Source organism: Tribolium madens, unplaced genomic scaffold (genome assembly GCF_015345945.1).
Source record: "Tribolium madens isolate multiple individuals breed KSU strain unplaced genomic scaffold, Tmad_KSU_1.1 Scaffold_1;HRSCAF=32;Tcas5.2_LG8, whole genome shotgun sequence".
NCBI lineage: Eukaryota > Metazoa > Arthropoda > Insecta > Coleoptera > Tenebrionidae > Tribolium > Tribolium madens.
This window is the reverse complement of record NW_025400984.1, coordinates 3,573,524-3,596,275: the sequence shown is the minus strand read 5'-3', so window position 1 is coordinate 3,596,275 and position 22,752 is coordinate 3,573,524. Positions and strand designations below refer to the sequence as shown.

Below are 22,752 nucleotides of genomic sequence, written 5' to 3'. Positions count from 1 at the left end.
TGATAAGTGAATATTTTTTGTTGCATTCGAAAACCAAAGGTTCGAAAAATTTTCTAGAATTTTCAAAATTGTCGACTGTCAAATTGCAAGGCTAGTATGATTTTTTGAAAATGATCATTAACAAACAGCTTTAACTCAGTTTTTCAAATGAAATGACTCTATTTTCTCAACGGCAATCAAAAAAAAAAACTACATCAATTTGTAGAAGGACTTTTATCAACATGTCCTATACCTATCTCTTACAGTTTTTGAAATAATCACAAAAACATGTTAATGTTTTTATTTTTATAGTTAATCACGTAGGCTTTGGAAAAATACAATGAGATATACCATAATTAATACAAATGTTCGATATGTTTACCATTTTCAAACAGTCCAAAACTCGATGGTGAACTGATTTGAGTAGCTTCCATTAGTTAATTTGGTTGAAGATTATTAAATGCCGCCTCAATCCTTGCCTCAATTCTTCATAATTCCGGATGGGTGTTGTGTAGACTAATAAATCTTTAGTTCGTCTTGATCATTTTCCAAAGCCTACGTGATTTACTATAAAAATAAAAAACAAAAACACGTTTTTTGTGATTATTTCAGAAACTGTAAGAGGTGGGTATAGGATATGTTGATAAAAGTCCTTCTACAATTCGATGTACCTTCGATTGCTGTTGAGAAAATGGGGTCATTTTATTTGAAAAAACTGAGTTATAGCTGTTTGTTAAATATCATTTTCAAAAAATCATGTAAGCTTTGCAATTTGACAGTTGACAATTTTGAAAATTTTAGGAAACTCTTCGAACCTTTGGTTATCAAATGCAAGAAAAATTATTTACTTATTGCAAACGGATCAAGAGCTGTGATGTTTTTAATAAACCTCTGCAAAAAATTGACATATGTCAAAATCTATGACACATAAGTACTTATAACTAGGTACATTTTACTCAGTTTGAAGAGGAGAATTCAAAAATGCAATAAAAATAATTGGTTACCATTTAAAATTTCAAAGTTGGCGCCAATTTCTCGTAGTTCCGGAAGTTCAGCCATTTTGAAAATAATTTAGTTGAACTCAGACTGGTTGATTTGGGTTGTGTACAAAATTTCAAATTTCTATCTGCATTAGAAGTTAAAAAGTTTCTAATATAGGTCCTAAAAAAATCACCTTGTATAGTCTATTACACTAACAGAAATAGTAGTTCACCATGGAAGGGGAATACCAAGGGACAAAAAATTCTATCAAAAAATTTTGTCATATATTTTTTGACATTTGACATTTTTTATGTGTCTAATTATACTGATGATCGTGTATAAATAACAAATAACATAAAACAGAGTTACAATTTAGGATACAGCTTCCTATTATAGTAGTTTGTATCAAAAAAACTTTTTCCAACAGAAATTAATAAAGTCAAAGTGCAAAAAATTTAAATTCTCAAAGCTTTGAAATTTTTATAGATAGAATTTTTTAAAGATTTTTTCCATGTTCCTGGTATTTAACTACCTTACATGTCGCGAGTACATGAATGTGGATAAGATTACATAAACAACATACAATTTAGTTTTAGTTTTGATAATGTTCTATTGTATAGTAATTGGCAACGTATATTTTGTAACTTTTCCCGGTTGGTAAGCCTGTTAAATTGGTCTTTTTTGTTTCGTTCGAACGCGAAACATCAACTCTTTGTAGTAAAATTCCCTTTGTTTCGCTTTCTCCTCTCCATGTAACATCTCGGTTACACCGTCATGTAACACTGCGCCATTCCATGCCGCATCGCGACGCTAATACCGAAGTTTATTTCGCGTCGCGACGTGTTCACCCCCCCAACTGTCGATCCCGTACGTGATTTATGCTCGCACCCGATTCGATTAAATTTATGGAGTTTATTTATTAATAACAATCAGCTAAAAACAAATAATACACAAATATCGGAGAGGAAAAATACACGCTCACCACGTACAAGAGATTTCCGATAAATTCGTCGACTAAAACTCTCGGTGCTTTTTTCTTTACGTGACCGAAATGATGCTGATTCGAGTATCTTTTACTCTTTTAGTGCTTCCTTTTCGCCTGCATTTCGAGTAAATAACTTGAGGTTAACTAGCGAATGACGCGTCAGCTATTATTCTGGGGGCGGCGATCACTGAACTGGTGGTGGTTTTCCTCTTGGTTCGTTATTAAATAACGCTGACGCTATTTGTATTAACAACAGAGGTTTGTATCCAGGTTTTAGACTAACTCATGTACAGTTTTTACTCTCTTTGTCTTTCTCTCTCTCTATCAAGGTAAGTCGTAGTTTGTAAAACTAATTTAAATTTCCCACCATATTTTCTGTCACAAACAACCAGTGTTGTCAGGTTTGGTGAATTTTACCAGATCTGGTGATTTTCATTGTTAGTCTGGTGTGTTAGTAAAAACTTTTGTAAAAATTCTAACATCTGGTGACTTTTTGGTAATGAAAAAAACTATTTCTCCAGTATTTTCTATGTTTTCAACCAGAAACTTGATTATTTTGTCATTTTTTTTTTTCAAAAATGTCGACAAAACCAAATTAGTTAAAAATAATTTTGTTTGTTTTTTTTTTTTAACAAGATTTTACTAGACAGGATCGAAAATGACAATTTAMTTTTGTDTTTTTCGAATACTTTTTCAGCTAGAAACAATGATTTCGCAAAAATTCGTTAATTTAATAAATTCGACCAAAAACGCCGTTATTTTTATCTTTCTCAAGTGTTTCAGCACGTTTTTGAGATAAAAATAAAAAAATCCCAAAAATTTTGTTTAAGCAGGCAAAAATTTACAAAATTAAATTGAAATTGGTATTATTTTTAGCTTGTTCTGCTCGACTTACTTTGTTTTTGAACCAGACACTCATTTATTTTGCAAAAGTTTGTCCAAATACGCTTAAAAACCACAAAAACAATTCATATTGTGATGTTATTTTGTTTGTTTCACTTGATTTAACTGTTTTTTGAGCAAAATAAATGCTTTAAAGTGCTTTTTTGTACTAAAATTTTTCAGGTTTTTCACTAGATTTTGCTAAAACAAACTAAAAAGTCAAGAAATTAAGTCTAGAATTTTTCGAGCATTTTAGCACGTTTTTCAGTCAGAAACACAATTATTTCGCAAAATTTTGTTAAATACAATACAAAAAGTTCAACAAATTTGACAAAAAATGGCGTTATTTTCGCCTTTTTCAAGTGGTTAAGCACATTTTTGAGATAAAAACATAAAAATTCTAAAAATGTTGAAGCAACCAAAAAAATTACAAAATTAAATCGAAATTGATATTATTTTTAGCTTGTTTCGCTCGACTTACTTCGTTTTTGAACCAGAGACTCATTTATTTTGCAAAATCTTGTGCAAACACGCTTTAAAATCACAAAAACAATTCATATTGTGATGTTTGTTTGTTTCACTCGATTTAACTGGTTTTAGAGCAAAATAAGACAAAAATAAGCTGAGAAACCACAAGATTTTCCCGGAAATGCTTTTTGGTGCGTTTTTGTACTGAAATCTCACTAGATTTCGGTAAAGCAAACTAAAAAAATCAAGAAATTAAGTCTAGAATTACATGATTTTTGCATTTCTCAAGCATATTAGCACGTTTTTCAGCTAGAAACACAATCATTTCGCAAAATTTTGTTAAAAACAATCCAAAAATTTGACCAGAAATGGTGTTATTTTTGCCTTTTTAAGTGGTTCAGCATGTTTTTGATATAAAAACAAAGATATTCTAAAAATTTTGTTGAAGCAGAAAATTACAAAATTAAATCGAAATTGATATTATTTTTAGCTTGTCTTTGAACCAGATACTCATTTATTTTGCAAAATCTTGTCCAAACACGTTTAAAAATTACAAAAACAATTGATTTTGATGTTATATCGTTTGTTTCACTCGATTTAACTAGTTTTTGAGCAAAATAAGAGAAACCACAAAATTTGTCCGAAAATGCTTTTTAGTGAGTTTTTTTTTAGTACAAAAATTAGCAGTTTAGTAAATGTCAGGTTTTTCACTAGATTTCGGTAAAACAAACTAAAAAAATCAAAAAATTAAGTATAGAATTACATTTCTCGAGCATTTTAGCACATTTTTCAGCTAGAAACACAATTATTTCGCTAAATTTTGTTAAAAACAATCCAAAAACTGAAGCAGGCAAAAAAATTACAAAATTAAATCGAAATTGATATTATTTTTAGTTTATTCAGCTCGACTTACTTTGTTTTTGAACCAGAGACTCATTTATTTTGCAAAATCTTGTCCAAAGACGTTTAAAAATCACAAAAAGAATTGATATTGATGTTATTTTGTGTGTCTCACTTCATTTAACTAGTTTTTGAGCAAAATAAGACAAAAATAAGCTGATGAGAAATCACAAAATTTGGCCGAAAATGCTTTTAAGTGTGGTTTTGTTCTAAAATCTCAGGTTTTTCACTAGATTACGCTAAACAAACTACAATATCAAGAAATTAAGTCCAGAATTACACTATTTTTGCATTTCTCGAGCATTTTAGCAAGTTTTTGTTGAAAACAAGCCGAAAAATCACAGATTTTTGTTTTTTAAGAGTTTAAGCGGATTTTTAATCTGATAAAAATTTGGGGAATTTTTCAACTCGGATCTGGTGAATTGTACGTCTTTGATCTGGCAACACTGCAAACAACTCTTGAAATTGAAACAAACAGGTGCTGCAATTTCGATAAAAGGCGACAAACTTGACGAATTTACGATCGCAATAAGTCGTAAAAATGACATTTGACGTATAATTAGTCGGGGCTTCCCCTAAACTTGTTCTTTTTTCCAGTTTTGGATGTACAGCAAGAGTGGTGAGATTCGTCGCGACGAGGCCTGCCTCGATTACAGCGGTCAAGAGGTGATTTTATACCCGTGTCACGGCAGCAAGGGCAACCAATTTTGGGATTACAACGCCAACAGCAAACTTTTAAGGCATGGAAGTAGCGATAAATGTTTGGCCATAAACGAAGCGAAAAATAAACTACTAATGGAACCCTGCGACGAGGAGGCCACGAGGCAACAGTGGTCGTTGGAGAACTACGACGGCAACAAACTGTGATTGTTTTAGTGTGGCAAAAAGACGAGCTTTTCTATTGTTTTAAGTGTACAAAAGTTTTGTATAAAAATGATCGGTTTTACAGTTTTATAACGAATTTGTAGATTCTAGCAACGACTGTGTCTAGAAATAACTCAATTCCACTTATACATATCCGATTATTTTAGTGCTCAATTGTTACATTCCGTTAAAGACGTGCTTAAGTAAATTAAGACTGTAAATAACTATTTACATATCCACAAATATCATTTAAGCGGCCTCTGTATATAACTGAAACGTACTTAATTTCATATCACACGATCCGAAATTATTTTGAAAAACTATCATGTGATATTTAGTCTTTTAATTATGTAAATAATCACATTATTTGCTCAATTTTGTTCCCTTTTTACGTCAATTACTCTTCAAAGGGCCATAAACAACGTTATGTAAATAACTCGCAGTATTTTATCTTGATTTTATTACATAATCATAATGTACTTAAATATATTATTGTACTAGAATGTAAATGTAGGCCAGTGTATGTATTTTTATAACGTGCCTTATTTGTGTATATAAAACGTTAATAAAATTATGTTGATATCAATCCAACATTTACTATGTCCAAGACAGTACCTTGCCAAAGCGAGACAAACTTACACTCTTAAGGGAAATCAGAGTGAGACACAAGACGCAGTGTATTTTTGGTTGCCTACACTTTAATACTTATTTTAAATAATTGAGTTTTCAAATCATTGATCAATTACGCCAAAATGAACGTGACGTGGTATTTTTCCTCGCATCAAATAAATGTCGATTCAACTTGCATTTTTTCTTTTCATCAATTATGTCTAAAGCAGTACTTAGCCAAAACGAGACAAACTTATACCATTTTTGTAAGCCAAAACGAGACGCAAGACGCGTGTATTACTGGTTGCCTGAACCGGTCCAATTTAACGTTACTAAGTTTTTTGTTTGATCAATAACGTCAAAATGGAATCGAAATGGTACTTTTTTCCGGGTCAGACTCCGGCAAATACAAAAATTTCCGACAGGGCTCACGCTCTCCACATTACTAAACCGGCATGGGCCAACATAACCGAGCATTTGAACCGGAAAAAGCGAATTCAAGAAGCTATCGACAAAGAAAAGGCCCACAAAGAAGCTTTGAAACAAGGATCGGAGGCGATGACCAAAGAATGGGTCAATTCCATTGAAGTATTGTAAATAATTGGTAAAACGTGTCTTAGGGTAATTTTTAGAATCTTCGAATAAAAAAAGAGGAAGAGAGGCGTGACCGGATTAATAAAAAGAAAGAAGACAAAATACAGATGTTTTACAAAATGCGAGCCGAACAAGAAGTTGTGAGAAAAGAGTACGTCGAGAAGGTTAAACGGGAGGTTTTCCGATCGACTGGTTATCCCAAAGAACTGACAAGTGCTTTAATGCTGTCTGAAACATTGTACGAACGAGAGAAACAAAAAGAATTCAATGAAATGATCAAAAAACACGAAGAAGAGATAAAGAAGGAGTTTCACGCTCAAGTTATCGCACGCGATGAAAAAGACAAGAAGGAAGATGAAGACCAGAAATTGAAACGATTTGAAGAGCGCAAAAAAGTGTCTCAAATCCTCAAAAATCAGTAATTAACATTCCGTGTCATTTTTCCCATTCATTGTTATTTTCAGGATTGTGGAGAACGAAACAATGAAGAAAGCCCAAAGCCGTGCCCGAATCGAGAAAGAGACAATCGACCGAATCAACGCAGCTCGCGAAGAAGAGCTCCTCAAAGAGTTTGAACGCGAAGAAAAACTCAAAACGCGTCGCGAAATCGCCCTTGAGAAGAAAAAGGAAATTGCAGTTGAGCGCAAACGTCAAGAACTCCTCGCTAAAGAGACGGCCGAGATGGAAAAAGCGACGGAATTTTACAGTGAGGCTAAAAAACGCATCGACTGTCTCCTCAAACTCAAAGAGAAGGAAATGCGTGAGGAGGCGATTAAGGCCCGTGAGGCACTAGCCTCCAAAGTTGGAGCGATTCAAGAAGCGAAAGATGCGGCTGAGGATGAGAGAATTGCCAAAGCGGTGGCGGAGAGAGATGAGGAGGAGAGGGCCAAAGTTGAGGCAAAGGCCATTATTGAGGCACAAGCTGTCAAGGAGAGGATTGAGGATCGGAAGCAGTTTTTGGAGAGGCATGAGCGGGAGAAATGTGCCGAGAGGGAGGTGAAAAGGTGGGAGATGTTGAATAGGGTGAAGACACAAGAGGCCTTGAAGGAATATGAGGAGAGGGCCATCAAGGAGAGGTGGGAGAGGATTTTGGAGTATCGGAGGGAGTTACTGGAGCAAATGGCGGAGGAAAAGGAAGTGCAAAAGAAGGAGAAAGAGATTGAAGAGATTATGTCACGGGTGAGTTTTGAGGAGGCCGATAAAATGTTCTTTGATTATGCGGAGGAAGTTATGGATTTGGCTAAGAAGAGAAAGAGGTCAACTTATCCGATTGAAAAAGTGATAACAGTAAGTTTAATTAAACGCACTTATGACGTTTTTAATGCTTTATTTACAGGAGTACAAGAAAATTAATAATTTGATGCCAAAAGACCGACATTGCAGATGTTGCAAGAAATAGTTTTTGAGGCAATTTGAATTAATTTGGGGATTTTAAGATGTGACGTTGGTACCTCAAGTAAAATAAAAACTTATTTAAAAATTAAATAGTTATTGTAAAGTGTGCCAAACACTTTGAATTTTATTTAGTCACTAATGTTTTTTATTTATTATTTTTTATAATTTTTAATTTCACAATTTTCGTAGCAGTTGTCTGAAATACCGGTTGAGCGAGTTTTTTTTTGACAGTTGAAAATTGACAGTATCGTTGACGCCATTTTGTGGTTGGTTAATTCGTGATTTTTAAGTGTGATAAATTCGCGATTAGTGTTAGTGTTTAGTCGTAGATGCTAATATCGCCTGTGATTTATCAATAACTTTGTCCAAATTGTAAAAAAATGGGTCGCAAGAAGAAGAAGATGTCGAAACCTTGGTGCTGGTATCCTTTCTAAATTTCATGTTTTCTCCCCCCGTAAAACGTTAAAATTAGCTTCTGCCGCGTCTATTTTTAGCCCCATATTTCCTTAACCAAGTTTAGGTATTGCAACCGTGAATTCGAAGACGAGAAGATTCTCATCCAACACCAAAAAGCCAAACATTTCAAATGTCACATATGTCATAAAAAGCTGTATACGGGTCCCGGTTTGTCGATACATTGCATGCAAGTGCATAAAGAAACAATCGACAAAGTCCCGAACTCGTTACCCAACCGCACGAATATAGAAATCGAAATTTACGGAATGGAAGGTATGTGCCCCCATTTGTGCCCCTCACTGTCTCATTAAACCACGAATTAGGTATCCCTGCTGCTGATCTACGCGAGCACGAAAGACAGCGTCTGGGGAGTGTCTCAGGAACGGTCTCAGGGTCTGACGACGAGGACGAACCCGCGTCAAAAAGGGCCAAACCCGAAGGCCTCCTCGGCAACGCTCCAGGAGTCATGCCGGGAATGCCAGGCATGATGTCGGGCATGATCCCCCCGCCTGGAATGCCGCCGGGCTTGCCCATGATGGCCATGGGGCCCATGGGACCCCAATTCATGCACCCAGGGTAATAAACCCCTAGACTAATTTACTTAATTTAATTTAGTGGGTTTAGCATGCACATGATGCCCCCCCACATGGCAATGATGCAGACGCAAGGGGGCCCAGCAAAGCCGCTCTTCCCCAGCGCAATTCCGACCTCTTCTCCGGGGGCTTCCATCGTCGGGGCTGATTTCAAGCCGATTTCGTCGGCGACCATCAGTGCGCCCCCCACAACCAACACACCGAGTAGCAGTGACGGCAATAAAGTCAACACAATTGCTACAACGGGGGCCACGAGTAAAATAATCCATCCAGCTGAAGACGTTTCATTAGAGGAAATTAGGTGTAGGCAACCGAAATACGCGAAAAGTATCCCCCAGAAAAGCGATGAGTCGGCTTCGAGTTCCAATACGGCGGCTTCAGATGTGAGTATTTTAGTTTTTGTGGTTGGTTTTTTTATTTTTGAACAGTTGGCAAACGCCGTGTCTGCCGCTCAACAAGCCGCCGCCCAGGCCAAGCAAGCCGAAGCGATAAACCAGGCGGCTATGATGCAGAGGTTTCCGGTTCGCGTTTCCGGCCCTCCGATCACAATGGCCTTGCCTGGAGGTCCGGTGATGGCCCCCATGCGGCCCACGATGATCCCAGGCCCCCCGACGCTGATTGGAGGCCATTTGATGCGACCTCCGCCCATCAGTATGCCCCCAGGTATGTGAGGTAGTTGTAAAGACAACTATCATACCGACACACAGTTTTGATCGATTTAAATAATGACTTAAATCAAAAGTAATTAATTTTATTTTTAAAATCGTGTGAAAGGAGACTTTAAGACTTAAGAAAAAGAATGACAGAATACTGGTAGTATGTCTAGGAGATAAATTGTTTTTGTAAAAAGTTAGTTTTTTGTGTAGAGTCTCGAAGTTTGGTTATTTAAGTAGCGAGATGTAATTTTAGTGGGCATCATAACTGGGTTTTTGTTTTTTTTTTTTTCAGAATACTCGTATTACCGTAGGCATTTTTGAAAAAAAATTATCGTGCCAAACACCGGATGAATACTGATTTTTTTCTATGAATTTTATTACGTACTTTTGATATTGTTTACAAGTTTTACAATAAAATTCATTTTCTTACTTTTGTGTTGGTTATTTTCCCTTTATGGTGAACACACGTCATACATCTCGTGCCTTTAAATAGTCAAAAACCATGTACTGAATGTTATTAGTCTGAAAAATTAGTTTTCTAAATTGTATACTTAGATAATTTTTTGTGTAACATTTTTTTTTATTTTTACTGATTTTTCTCCTCAGTGAACTTGTATCAGTATTAAAGAATCGCTGTATAATTAATAAAAAAATTCTCACCGAATTGACTCTAGTATTGTAATCATTTTTAATAAACTGGAGTGTTAACGAATTTTTTTAAAACGGATGTGTTGTGAATTCGAAGACGAGAAACGAGAGTTGGGGGCATTTCGACACTGGTCCCAGGTATTGAAACTCACGCACTCTGTGTTGGCATGCCTGCATTATATATATATCTCTGTCACTCGCTTAGTTTCCAGTGGTTTTACTGTCATTGATTGATTATTGATTGCATCATCATCTGACTGCGTATTATAATCAAACATCGTGTAACTTATTTAAATCACTATTCACCAGTACGTGTTTGAATAATGTCATTTCTTTGTCATTTGAGTTATTATAGGGCGATAGCGATTGGCTAACTCGGAAAATGGACAAAATCGGTCAATTCTATTGGCCAAAATCCAGAAGCAATTCGTTGATTGATTCACTCAAATATAAGTTTCAATTTTGGTACTTATTTCTTAAGACTTGCATAATTAATGATTAATTTAAAACGTTTATTAAGTATAATCTGATCAGTCTAGGTTGTTGCTCAGTTTTAAATGAGATGTTCTTTTTTTACTAACAAATTACTCACTTTTAAACAGGTTAAAATTATATTACTTGCTCAGTTTATTTTGATGATTTGCTCAGTCTAAATGATCATTGTTTTATTACAAGAATATTAATTTCTTATTGTTCAATTAAAACTAATTAATTATTGCTCATTTTAAATAGAAAAAGTACTATTTTAAGTGGGATAACAACTTAAAACAGTTATTTTATGTTGTCTGCTCATCCTATCCTCTAATTACTTTGTTGCTCAGTTCAAAAATTAAATGTGTTTTCTAAACAAGGTTAAAATGAAATATTTGCTTAGTTTATTTATATAATTTATTCAGTTTAAACGATTATTTAAAAATTTTTGGAATTTTTTTCGTTAAATTGAAACGACTTAGTTGCTCAGTTTAAACAGTAAAAGAATTTACTTCAAGATGTATACAAATCTTAAAAATATCTATTTTATGTAATCTACTAAGCGTAGCCCATAATTTGTTGGCTCAGTTTAAAAAATACAATTTTTTGTCTTTGATTTAGAGTAAAAAAATAGCTCGCTTTTAAGGAGGTTCAGATGAATTATTTGCTCAATTTATTTTGATAATTTGCTTAGTCTAAATGAACATTAATAAACCAAAGTACATATTTAGTGAATTCTGTGAATTAAAACCAATTAATTGCCCAGTTTTAATAGAAAATAAATTATTGTCAAGTTTAAATAATTTTAATTCGAACTTAAAGCATCAGTTTAAAAAATACAGTTGTTTATTTTTACTGATTCAGATTTTAAACAGGCCAAAATTGAATTATTTGTGGAGTTTTGATAATCTGCTCAGTCTTTGATAATCTGCTCAGTTTTAATTCGAACTTAAAGCATCAGTTTAAAAAATATAGTTCTTTATTTTTACTGATTCAGATTTTAAACAGGTCAAAATTGAATTATTTGTGGAGTTTTGATAATTTGCTCAGTCTAAATGATAAGTTAAAATACTTTAGGAATTGTTTCGTTTTAACGGATTCAGATATTTTTCAAGTATTGCTCTTTTGTAAACATGTTAAAATGTACTATTTGCTCAATTTATTTTTATAATTAGCTCAGACTAAATGATCATTAAAAGTTTTAGGAATTGTTTTTTGTTTAATTAAAACGACTTGGTTGCTCAGTTTAAATAGAAAAAGTATTTACTTCAAACATAAACAATTTAAAAATACTTGTTTTATGTAATGTACTCAGCGAAGCCCCTAATTTGTTGGCTCAGTTTAAAAAATACATTTTTTTGTTTTTACTGATTTAGATTTAAAAAAAAATGCTAACTTTTAAAGAGGTTGAAATGAATTATTTGCACAATTTATTTGGATAATTTGCTCAGTCTAAATGATTATTAATTAACCAAAGTAATTATTTGGGAATTACTCATTCTCGAGTTAAAATCAATTAATTGCTCAGTTTTAATATAAAATACATTATTGTCAACTTAGATAATTTCAATTTGAATTAAAAGCATTATTTTAAAAAATACAGTTGTTTTTATTTTTTTTTTTACTGATTCAAACTTTAAACTGGCCAAAATTGAACAATATGTGAAATTTTGATAATTTGCTTAGTCTAAATGATAAGTTAAAATACTTTAGAAATATTTAGGAATTGTTAAATTAAAACTAATTAATTGGTCAGTTTAAAAAAACACAACACTTGTTTCGTTATTCAGATTCAGATATTGTTTTAAATATTGCTCACTTTTGAACATGTTAGAATTTGCTCAGTTTATTTTTATAATTAGCTCAATCTAAATGATCAGTCAAAAGTTTTAGGAATTTTTTTTTGTTAAATTGAAACAATTTAGTTGCTCAGTTTGATTTGTTTTGTTTTTACTAAAGAAGTTAAAACTTTGACTGAAATTGTTGAATTAAAACCAATTAATTGCTCAGTTTTAATAGAAAAAAAATATCTTTAAACCAATTTCTGTTTCAGTTAAAAAATACATTTATTTATTTTTTACTGATTCAGACCTGAAACAGGTTAAAATTGAATTATTTGTGGAATTTAATTTGCTCAGTCTAAATGATCAGTTAAAATTCTTTTGCTTTTAAGGAATATTTAGGAATTGCTCATTGTTAAAATAAATTAAATAATTGCTCAGTTTAAAGTAGGTTTTTACCGATTACGCTCAAATGTAGTCACGAGTCTGCTTTAAAATTAAAAATGAATCAATTAGCGATTTGATTATGACCCTTTTCCGGGTTTCCCCGCGCCGCACTTGTCCGGCGACTTGATTTCTTTGTAGTTCTTATTTAAATTAGCTATGTGTCATATGCTAGGCTTTAGTAAATTTCTTTTTGTCTCCAAAGGTAAGTATTTTATTTTTTGTTGTTTTATTTTGAGTTTTCTTCGACTTTTGTGAATTGAGTGTATGATAAAGAAATGGCAGTTTTCAAACTAGCTCATCGAGCTCGTTCATCGTTTCATCAAAATTTAACAAAATCGTTTGTCACAGGGATGATCGGAGTACCTCCCGGAATGGTTTACGCATCTCACATGTTTCCAGCCGGACCTATGCTGACACCTATGATGCAGCCGAGGTTCAGATGATCTCCGATATACCTCGTCTATCACCCGCAAGTCTAAATTTTTGTTTTTTTTTCCTTTTTACTTTTTTTTTTTTAAGTTGCATGCTTGAAGTTTGCGATTACGATTATATTGACATTGTTTTATTTTCGACAGGTTTAAAAAATGCCTGCCAAAACGGTATGTAACACAATTATTTTTTTCATTGAAGTGCCACTTGAAAGGTTAGTGTATTTGAGGTTTAGAGCACGTTTGGTCTTCGATGTGACGTCGGTTTATGACGTCACATGGGGGATTGTAAAGTTTCCGCTGAAGCTTTAAGGCTTTAACACACACACTTTATGGCATCTATCAGGTTTGTACGAAACACTCCAAATTTTTTTAATTTATTTTAATTTATTATTTCAAAGGTAAGCAGGTTTTTTTAATTCGTTGTACATAAACATAATGTAAATTTCTGTTAAGCGTTTAAAATTTTATCGAATTAAATTAGCTTGGCTACTGTTACGATCAAGGTAGGTTCACTAGCCATCACGCTAACTTTTAACTAGGTAGATGCATCTAAAATAACTTGAAAATTATGTTAGTGTTTTCTCGAGACGTCGTTGTATAATTTATGTCAAGGTACGGAAAAAAATTAATTTTCCTCACTGGTGGTGTATGGTGTAAAACGGAATCACACGTTTAGTGACAAAACAAAAAAAAAACACAAACGTTTGATTTTTCTCACACAGGGAACTTGTAGAGGCAGGCGATTTTAATGTCACAGCTAACGCTGTTGGAGTGTCCGACTCTCTATTTTATCACGTGACATGATTCACTTTTTGAATCATGGCACGGTCGATAAAATAGGTGATCTTCGATCACAGCGCCCTCTGTAATTGTTTTTCTCAGCTGTTGGGTCGCGACATTCCCCTGCCGACGTATGTGGCTTGACAGGCGATTGTTTCGGTTCGTTGCCGGGATAATCACAGGTCTATACGACCTGTTGGAACAGATGAACCATACCAGGCTGTTGATGTGCAATTGTTTGTTTTTTTATATACATATAAGGGTGTGGTTCGATGGACCCCTGTCTTTCACTGCTGTCAATGTACTTTATGTAGTAGTTTAAACTATGATTGTATTGTATAATTTGTTTTTATAAATAAAAGTTTATTTGGAAAGAGGCAAGGGAGGTTTTATTTTATTTTATTCTATTTTGGACTATAAACTTGTTGCTAAGCACTAAAAAAGGGGGTATAATTTTGCTTTTATAGGTCTTTGGGCTTTTTTTTCTAACAAGGGCAAAACAAAATCTGGATTTTTCTACCAAATTTGTCGTAATTCCAAAATAAAATAAAACGTATGTACCACGAGTATAATTTCTCTCTCAGGCTTAATCTTGTTATTATGTTCTTGGTACATAAATAACTATCATAAGCAGCAAAGATCGGTAAGGCAACATTTGAAAACGGCACCAATGTTGCCAATTCAAAAAATCAAATTTACAAGATCATCACCTTTTTTCAAAAAATTACAGCAATGCTGTTTTTTACATGAATCTCACGAAAAATTGAGTTTTTCAGCTTAGAATGCATGAAGAAAGGAAAAATAATAGGATTTTTGGCCTAATTCTATGATTTTTTGGCGAGTTTTTAACGAGATTTTGCGACATAATTGCATTTTTATCTGAAAAACATGCGGAATGACTTGAAAAGCGCAAAATTAAGTCAACCTTTGATTTCATTGTTTGGTTTGTTTCAGCAAAATCTTACAAAAAACTTAAATTTTATTTTAAAAACCTGTAAAAGTTAAAAAAATAACGCATTTTTGACTAAATACATTTTGTGTTTTTTTGGCAGATTTCTGACAAAATGAATGAAACAAAGAGTTTTTGTGATTTTGAACGTGTCTTTCCAAAATAAATAATTCTGGTTCAAAAAAGAACCAAAATAATGTAAAATTAACACAATTTTTGGGCCTAATTTGGTGAACTTGATTTTAGTGAAAATTTACGAAACAATCCCGTTTTAGTCTACAAAACGTCTGTTCTGACAAGATAAAAATAATGTAATTTTTTGACTCTGTTTAGTGATATTTTGTAAAGAAATAAAACATTTTTAAATTTGGTGGTTTTTTAATTTATTTTTGCGAAAAACCGAAATAATTTAGTTTCTAACTGGAAAAAAATGCCAGAAAATGCAAGAAATAATTTGGGCCTGTAATTGTGGATAAAACGTTATATTGCAGTCGTGTGTGAGTCGCGTTACCACTTAAGACATTCTTGCGTGGATAAAACGCTATCTAACACACTCTTGCTATAAATAACTATTAAATGATTTACTGGTTTTTTATTTATTTTTGAGAAAATTTGCCGAAATAATTGAGATTCTAACTGGAAAAAAATGCCAGAAAATGCAAGAAATCGAATTAGTTCAAAAAAGAACTAATAACAAGCTAAAATAATGCAAAATTAACATAATTGCTGGCGTAATTTGGTGAATTTTCAGCTTATTTTTAAAGAAGCTGCGAAACAATTTCGTTTTTGGCTACAAAACGCATTAAATGTTGTAAAAAGACAACAATAATTTAATTTTTGTCCCAATTTAGCATTTGTGATAGTTTTTAAGAAAATAGAGCATTTTTAAATAATTTGGTGGTTTTTCAATTTTTTTGAGAAAATGTGGCGAAATAATTGAGTTTTTGACTGAAAAAAATGCCAGAAAATGCAAGAAATACAATTTAGTTCTTTGGCTACTAAATGTTCGGGGAAATACTCGATTTTTCAGAAATATTTTTAAAATGTGTTAGTTTTCTTAGTTGTTTGTTACAACCGCAATTACGGCACTCTTTCGTTCAAAGAAAGACCTAAAAACAAGCTAAAATAATACAAAATTAATTGTTTTTAAGGAAACTTTGCAAAACATTTCCGTTTTCGGCTACAAAATGCACTAAATGTTCTGAAAAGACAACAATAATTTAATTTTTGACCCAATTTAGCTATGTTTTGACTCTGTTTAGTGATAACATTTTTAAATAATTTGGTGTTATTTCAATTTATTTTTGAGAAAATGTGGCGAAATAATTGAGTTTCTGACTGAAAAAAATGCCAGAAAACGCAAGAAATACAATTTAGTTCTTTGGCTACTAAATGTTCGGGGAAATACTCGATTTTTCAGAATTTATTTTAAAATGTGTTAGTTTTCTTAGTTTTTTTTTTGCAACCGCAATTACGGCACTCTTTCGTTCAAAAAAAGAACTAAAAACCAGTAAAATAATACAAAATTAATTGTTTTTAAGGAAACTTTGCAAAACATTTCCGTTTTCGGTTACAAAATGCACTAAATGTTTTGAAAATACAACAATAATTTAATATTTGATCCAATTTAGCGTTTTTTTTATTTATTTTTGAGAAATTTGCCGAAATAATTGAGTTTCTCACTGGAAAAAAAGCAAGAAATTTTGTTCCTTGGCTACTAAACGTTGGGGAAAATTATTGCAACCGCAATTACGGCAGTTTTCTTTTCTAAAAATGATCACTTATTAGAATTTTTAGAAAATCTTTCACTAGCATGAAAATCACCAAATCTAATGACATTTTTTACCAGATCTGCCACCAGAAATTTAAAATTAGGTATAGGCAACGAATACATTTTTTTTTTTCAAGAATCCGTCAAGTGGCTACAATTTTTTCAGCTTAAATGTAAGAAATGAAACATTAATTGCTGTTTTTATACTAAGGCTTATCATAGATTTAATTTTTTTAATCAGAATGATTAATTTTTGATAAAAACTAATGTGAGTAACGACAATTATCAATTATCAATAAAATTTAATGAGTTAGATTATTTATTTGAAAAAGAAAATATGTTTCTGATAGCAAAAGATAATGTTTTATTACGCATGACGTGTCTCGCAAAGGCTTAGATTCTATCATTTTTGAGAAAAACAGTTATAACAATTCGATATTGCTTTAGTCCCCTGTTATCAAACATGATTGATAAGATATTTCAGTACAGGTGTAATTTATTTTTGTAGTAACCTCCAATTCCACTACAGGTAAGATTTTCCGCAAAGTTTTTCTTTTACTAAAAAAAATAGTTAGTTTCGGCCAAAATGGACTCTCCGACTCCCCAAAAAACCAACGTGAGAAACATCATTTCAATTTTCGAGAACCAGTCGGTGAACAACTTGAATAATGAATCGAATTATTTGATACGTAAAACAAAATCGATGGGGAATTTGAGCCACACACCGAGAGTACGAGCTCAAATCGAACCGGAGAGAAATTTGGAATTGGTCCAAATCGAGCAACAAATCGAGCATTTGCAAAATAAATTGAACTATAATTACCACACCTACGTTCGAGAGACTCACGTTTATTACCAGAACCAGATTGTTTTTCTTTTGGGCGATTTATGTAACGTTGAGAGTGGAAATAATCCGAAATTGGTTGATTTGAAGTCCGAATTGAGCGAGTCCTTGAAACGGATCAACAAAAAATTGAACTCTCTTCTTCCAACTACTACTAATAGTACTCCAGAAGTTCGGTCTTATAATAGTACTACTCATAGCACTACTACTCACAAAAAGGGACCTGTCGTTAAGTCGAAGTCTTTCGAGGAAAACCTTGAAAAAATTCGTCTCCAAAGATCGAAAAGCGAGCAAATCGAGGTCGAAGACTCCGTTGCCGTTTCTGTGAAAACACTCAAACAACTTTTCGAGAGAAATACGAACGGAATTGAGGGTAGATCAGTCGTAAAAAGGGCCAATACGTACAGCGGTGAACACGATTTTAAGTATGTTCCATACAGTGAAAAATTGAAGAAGGAAAATTCCCTTGATATTGAGGAGGAGGAGGTTTTGAAGGAGGAAGAAAATGGGGTGAAGTCGGGGGAAATGTCGACGGATTCGTTATCAGGGAGTGAGAGTAAGGAGGTAAATTAGGGAGAATGGGTAATAAAAGGGCTGTTTTTCAGTGAGCGATGAGGACAGTGACGAGGATTAAATTAATCACGAGGATTCATTTATTGACTTGTATTATTATTTAATAAATAAGTAGACAAAAATTGTGTTGTTTTATTTACATCACAGTTATACACAGTCAAAGGTAATTTATTGTAGTATTTTGTTTATTTGAAAAAAAAAACCTGGATTTATTTTTTTACGAATAGAAAACTTGAGTATGATGGAAAAAAGGTAAGTAGCAAATAATATAAATCTAGAAATTTTAAAAACTTCATCGCGTTTATTACTCTTGATATTTAAAAATAATAAAAATTTAAAAAATGTGGAATATTATTATTAATATTATTATTTAATAAATAAATAAAAGTTGTGTTGTTTTACTTACATTACAGTTATACACGGTCAAAGGTAATTTAATGCAGTATTTTGTTTATTTGAAAAAAAAACTGGATTTATTTTTTAGGAATAGAAAACTTGAGTATGATTGGAAAAAAGGTAAGTAGCAAATATTTTAAATCTAAAAATCTTGAAAACTCCCTCGCGTTCATTGCTCTTGATATTTAAAAAAAAACAAAATTTTCAATTTAAAAAATGTGGAATATTTTTTCGCGTTCATGTAATCCCGATACTTCCGATATTACGAAAAATCGCAAAATTTTTAATATGAGGAATACCTCGCTTTTATGTGATCCTAATATTTCGAAAAATCACAAAATTTTTAATTTAAAAAATGTGGAATACCTTTTCGCGTTCTTGTGATGATGATACTTACTCTTGATATTTCGAAAAATAGTAAAATTTTTACTTTTTAAAGTGTGGAATATCTCTTTGCGTTTATGTGATTTTTTTTCGAAGAATCGCAGAGTTTTTATTTTTTATAATGTAGAACACCATTTCGCATTTATGTGATTCTTATATTTTGAAAAATCCGGAATTTTTAATTTTTATAATGTAGAATACCTCTTGGGGTTTATGTAATCCTGATTTTTACTCCTGATGTTTTGAAAAATAGGAAAATTTTTAATTTCAAAAATGTGGAATAGCTTCTCAGGTTTATGTTATGCAAATGTTTTAAAAAATCGTACAATTTTTAATTTTTATCATGTAGAAAACCTCTTCGCGTTCATGCGATCCTGATACTTGCTTATGATATTTCAAAAAATCGCAAAATTTTCAGTTGTAAAAATGTGGAATACCTTTTCGCGTTTATGTGATCCTCATACTCATTCCTACTATTTCGAAACATCGCAAAATTTGTAATTTTATAATACCTTCTCGCGTTTATGAGATCCTAATATTTCCAAAAATTTCAGAATTTTTTATTTTTGTAATGTAAAATGCCTCCTCGCGTTTATGTAATCCTGATACTTACTCCCGATACTACGAAAAATAGCAAAATTTTTTATTCTAAAAATGTGGAATACCTCCTCGCATTCATGAAATCCTAATATTTCGAAAAATTGCAAAATTTTTAACCTCGAAAATGTGGAATACCTTTTAATGTTCATGTGATCCTAATATTTCGAAAAATCGCAGTTTTTAATTTTTATAATGTAGTATACCTCTGCGTGTTTATGTGATCTTAATACATATTTTAAAAAATTGCAGACTTTTAATTTTTATTTTATAGAATACCTTTTCGCGTTTATGCGATCCTAATATTTCGAAAAAAAAATAATTCTTATAATGTAAAATACCTCCTCGCGTTTATGTAATCCTGATATTACGAAAAATAGCAAGATTCTCAAAATGTGGAATACTTCTTCGTGTTCATGAAGTACTAATACTTACTAATATTTCGAAAAATGCAAAATTTTTAATTTTGAAAATGTGGAATACCTTTTCACGTTCATGTGATCCTAATATTTCGAAAAATCGCAGAGTTTTTAATTTTTATAATGTAGAATACCTCTGTGTGTTTATGTGATCATAATATTTAAAAAAATTGCAGACTTTTAATTTTTATTTTGTAGAATACTTTTTCGCTTTTATGCGATTCTTATATTTCGAAAAAAAAATATTTTTTATAAGGTAAAATACCTCCTCGCGTTTATGTAATCCTGATATTACGAAAATTGCAAAATTTTTAATTTTGAAAATGTGGAATACCTCCTCGCGTTTATGTGATCCTAATATTTCGAAAAATCGCAGTTTTTAATGTTTATAATGTGGAGTACTTTTTCCCGTTTATGTGATCCTAACACTACTAATATTTTTAAAAAATCGCATTTTTTTCAATTCTAAAAATACTTTCTCGCTTAGAAACCCACATGTGATCCTAATATTCCTAATATTTTTTCGATATACATACTTTAAGTAAACTAAGTAGTTTATTTGCTGTAAAGTCCATAATCTAATAAGGTCATTGGTCAAATTCTTGTGATCATATGCTCAGTTTTTTTGCTAAATGCGCTTTTTTGCTTGATTTTTTGTTTCGACAACCCATTTTTTTATTTAATTTAATTAGTTTATTTTAAAGTCTATCTTAGAATTTTTCTTGTGATTAAGTGCGACTCTTTCTTGATTTGTAGGGATCACATAGAATATTTTGATTTTTTTATTTGTTTTTTTGTGATTACATGAGATTTTTTGTTCTATTTTTACTTTCCTTATTTTGAAAGATAAGTTTCTTCAAGAAACTTGAAATTTGGTAAGTTACTTGTAGCAAGGGGACGTAGCACGAAACATTTGGTAAAAATCGGTCGCACCGTTCGGCTGCAAAGACTAAAAATCAAGGTTATACGGTTGAAGATACTATAAATAAATCTATGGGGATAAAAATTATTTAGAATCATGAAATATACCTTATTAAAAACAGTAAAATGTGATAAAATAAAAATAATAATGGGTACCGAACTAAAAAAAATGCACCCCAGACTCGAATCCGCGACAACTATGATCTATTTCGTGTATAATCCGGCAGGTGGCACTAACGCAAACGTTAGGTTTGCTACTCGGATTTCCAACACCGTAAGGATGTTTTCCAAATAAGTTGAATAAGGAAAGTCGTGTGATGTTCACACCAGATTTTTTGTTTCTATAAGCGATTATTTTTAACTTTCTTAGTGTTTTACTGTAAGATTTTTGCTCAATGTCTTGAATATATTTATTAAACAACTTAATAATGACTAAGGTATTTAAAAATGAAAGAGAGTCACAATAGATAACAATTAGATAACATATTTATTGTTGTGGTGAGCGATAATTTTTTAAACAAAAGCGGAAACCACCAAACACACTTTTTCATAAATAGAACGCAATTTAAATCACCTATTTAGACATAAAATATGATCAACTAAATAAATCTAATAAATATCTGATGCGCCATTTAATGAAATTTCATATTAGCTCGTCGTCCTTGAATCTGAGTAAAAAGTAAACATAGGTGTACCTACACATTGTTTACTCGTTTGAAGCGTAAAAATTGTTAGCAAATCGAAGCCAACGTCCTGTTTAAGTGACAATACAAATTAGCTTTTTTACTAATTATTTTCTCATAAATTAACAGCCGGTTAATTAGCGATTTTTCTAATCAAAGACATTTCACAATTAATTGACAAAGAAAAGCTATTTCTTCACGCTTTATCTCGCATTTTTAAATCCTTGTCGTTCTTTGAATATTTATACCTGAGGTCATTTCAAATGCATTTTTTCCTCTTCCTTGTTTCTGACTGTGTTATTAATTTTTTGGAGATGAAATCATGGGAAATGTGATTTTTGCGGTTGTCTTTTCGTCGAAGAGTGACACATAAGTGGATATTTTATTTTTGATTTTTCCATTGAACTTGAGCTTCCAATTAAGGCAATCCCATCAACACGCACACTATTTTTATAATGCATAGAATGATTTGCTTTTACTTTTCATGACTTGAAGTGTGACGAAGTGAAAAATCACAAAACATTTGTTTATTTAATTAATTTTAATTGACTCGCTTTGAATATCATAATTAAGAATAATTGCAAGGTAACGTTTGATTGGTACAAAAAAGCGATCTACATTTTGTGATTTTCAAAATTCTCACAGTTTTAAGGAAATTGCACAATTAGTTCCTATCCAGTAGTTGTTTGATTATTTATTATAAATAAATTTGTTTACTTATAAGAGTTGCACAATGTCCGTTTTATTTCAATTGATTGTAAAATTCAATGTTAAATTTTGAAATTAAAATTTGCAAAATTTAATAGCTACTTAAATATTTTGTTACTGCATAATAAGAGAATGTGCAGCGTTTTACTAAAGAATAATTAGTTCAATGTCTGGATTAATTAATTTATTCAAACTATTAAAGCATTTTTGACCGAATTATACGAAGAGTGAAGCAAGGATTTTTTTATTTTGCTTCTTCGCACTTTGAATAAGGCCTTATGCACTTTCAAGTAAGAAACGAATTTTTGCGAAACTTTTTAAACCAATAAAATGCACGAAAGAAGTTTGGTTTTAAAATGGTGTTTTACAATTTTCAATTTTTGTTTATTTTAATTTTTTTGTTTATTTTTTGTCTGTTTTTTTTATGTCTAATTTGTATAAGGACTATTTCCCTTTTTTCGTAATAAAGCTAAATGGCCTTGTACAAGAGATGCCCCCTATTAATATCTTTGTCATTAGCTGTTATTAAAAAAAATAAAAAAAATATTAATTGAATGGGGGTTTAAATTATCACTTTGACCCTATTT

The 22,752-nt window shown here is 31.8% G+C and overlaps 4 protein-coding genes across 12 annotated transcripts in view; all 4 read left to right on the top strand.

Annotated features, from left to right (window-relative positions):
• The window catches only part of LOC123004196 (putative polypeptide N-acetylgalactosaminyltransferase 9), a 115,579-nt gene extending 109,934 nt beyond the window's left edge, over nucleotides 1-5,645 (top strand). For all 4 annotated transcript variants that reach the window (XM_044397334.1, XM_044397331.1, XM_044397333.1 and 1 more), the window contains one exon: nucleotides 4,793-5,645. In XM_044397334.1, the coding sequence (XP_044253269.1) occupies nucleotides 4,793-5,062 (270 nt within the window). In that variant the 3' untranslated portion in view covers nucleotides 5,063-5,645. The remainder of the gene's footprint in view (nucleotides 1-4,792) is intronic.
• A 385-nt stretch (nucleotides 5,646-6,030) lies between these two features.
• Nucleotides 6,031-7,747, top strand: LOC123003816 (trichohyalin-like). The gene is made up of 4 exons (XM_044396826.1): nucleotides 6,031-6,256; nucleotides 6,301-6,680; nucleotides 6,727-7,549; nucleotides 7,599-7,747. Exons 1-4 carry the CDS (start codon nucleotides 6,032-6,034, stop codon nucleotides 7,659-7,661), a joined length of 1,491 nt encoding a protein of 496 aa, XP_044252761.1. The 5' UTR covers nucleotide 6,031; the 3' UTR covers nucleotides 7,662-7,747.
• A 148-nt stretch (nucleotides 7,748-7,895) lies between these two features.
• Nucleotides 7,896-14,297, top strand: LOC123003622 (BUB3-interacting and GLEBS motif-containing protein ZNF207). 4 transcript variants are annotated; one of them, XM_044396503.1, is made up of 7 exons: nucleotides 7,896-8,078; nucleotides 8,178-8,386; nucleotides 8,437-8,689; nucleotides 8,729-9,089; nucleotides 9,135-9,369; nucleotides 13,058-13,178; nucleotides 13,285-14,297. In XM_044396503.1, the coding sequence occupies exons 1-6, from the start codon at nucleotides 8,038-8,040 to the stop codon at nucleotides 13,150-13,152; spliced, it is 1,194 nt and encodes a 397-aa protein (XP_044252438.1). In that variant the 5' UTR covers nucleotides 7,896-8,037; the 3' UTR covers nucleotides 13,153-13,178; nucleotides 13,285-14,297. The 4 variants fall into 4 exon arrangements, with proteins under 4 accessions (XP_044252438.1, XP_044252439.1, XP_044252437.1 ...); XM_044396504.1 differs by having other exon boundaries at nucleotides 8,738-9,089; nucleotides 13,058-14,297; XM_044396502.1 differs by having other exon boundaries at nucleotides 13,058-14,297.
• Nucleotides 14,298-14,450: 153 nt separating this feature from the next.
• LOC123003623 lies at nucleotides 14,451-18,173 on the top strand. 3 transcript variants are annotated; one of them, XM_044396507.1, is made up of 3 exons: nucleotides 14,451-17,169; nucleotides 17,216-18,040; nucleotides 18,090-18,173. In XM_044396507.1, exons 2-3 carry the CDS (start codon nucleotides 17,227-17,229, stop codon nucleotides 18,116-18,118), a joined length of 843 nt encoding a protein of 280 aa, XP_044252442.1. In that variant the 5' UTR covers nucleotides 14,451-17,169; nucleotides 17,216-17,226; the 3' UTR covers nucleotides 18,119-18,173. The 3 variants fall into 3 exon arrangements, with proteins under 3 accessions (XP_044252442.1, XP_044252444.1, XP_044252443.1); XM_044396509.1 differs by having other exon boundaries at nucleotides 17,212-18,040; XM_044396508.1 differs by having other exon boundaries at nucleotides 14,451-18,040.
• Nucleotides 18,174-22,752: the final 4,579 nt, after the last annotated feature.

What these genes read in the sequence shown, in the direction of transcription:
- LOC123003816 (XM_044396826.1), top strand. Translation starts at nt 6,032, where the DNA reads ATGGAATCGAAATGGTACTTTTTTCCGGGTCAGACTCCGGCAAATACA. An exon ending in TCTCAAATCCTCAAAAATCA is followed by an intron (nt 6,681 to 6,726) that starts GTAATTAACATT and finishes TGTTATTTTCAG; the next exon opens with GATTGTGGAGAACGAAACAA. An exon ending in CGATTGAAAAAGTGATAACA is followed by an intron (nt 7,550 to 7,598) that starts GTAAGTTTAATT and finishes CTTTATTTACAG; the next exon opens with GAGTACAAGAAAATTAATAA.
- LOC123003622 (XM_044396503.1), top strand. Translation starts at nt 8,038, where the DNA reads ATGGGTCGCAAGAAGAAGAAGATGTCGAAACCTTGGTGCTG. An exon ending in ATGTCGAAACCTTGGTGCTG is followed by an intron (nt 8,079 to 8,177) that starts GTATCCTTTCTA and finishes AACCAAGTTTAG; the next exon opens with GTATTGCAACCGTGAATTCG. An exon ending in CCAATACGGCGGCTTCAGAT is followed by an intron (nt 9,090 to 9,134) that starts GTGAGTATTTTA and finishes ATTTTTGAACAG; the next exon opens with TTGGCAAACGCCGTGTCTGC.
- LOC123003623 (XM_044396507.1), top strand. Translation starts at nt 17,227, where the DNA reads ATGGACTCTCCGACTCCCCAAAAAACCAACGTGAGAAACATCATTTCA. An exon ending in TTCGTTATCAGGGAGTGAGA is followed by an intron (nt 18,041 to 18,089) that starts GTAAGGAGGTAA and finishes GCTGTTTTTCAG; the next exon opens with TGAGCGATGAGGACAGTGAC.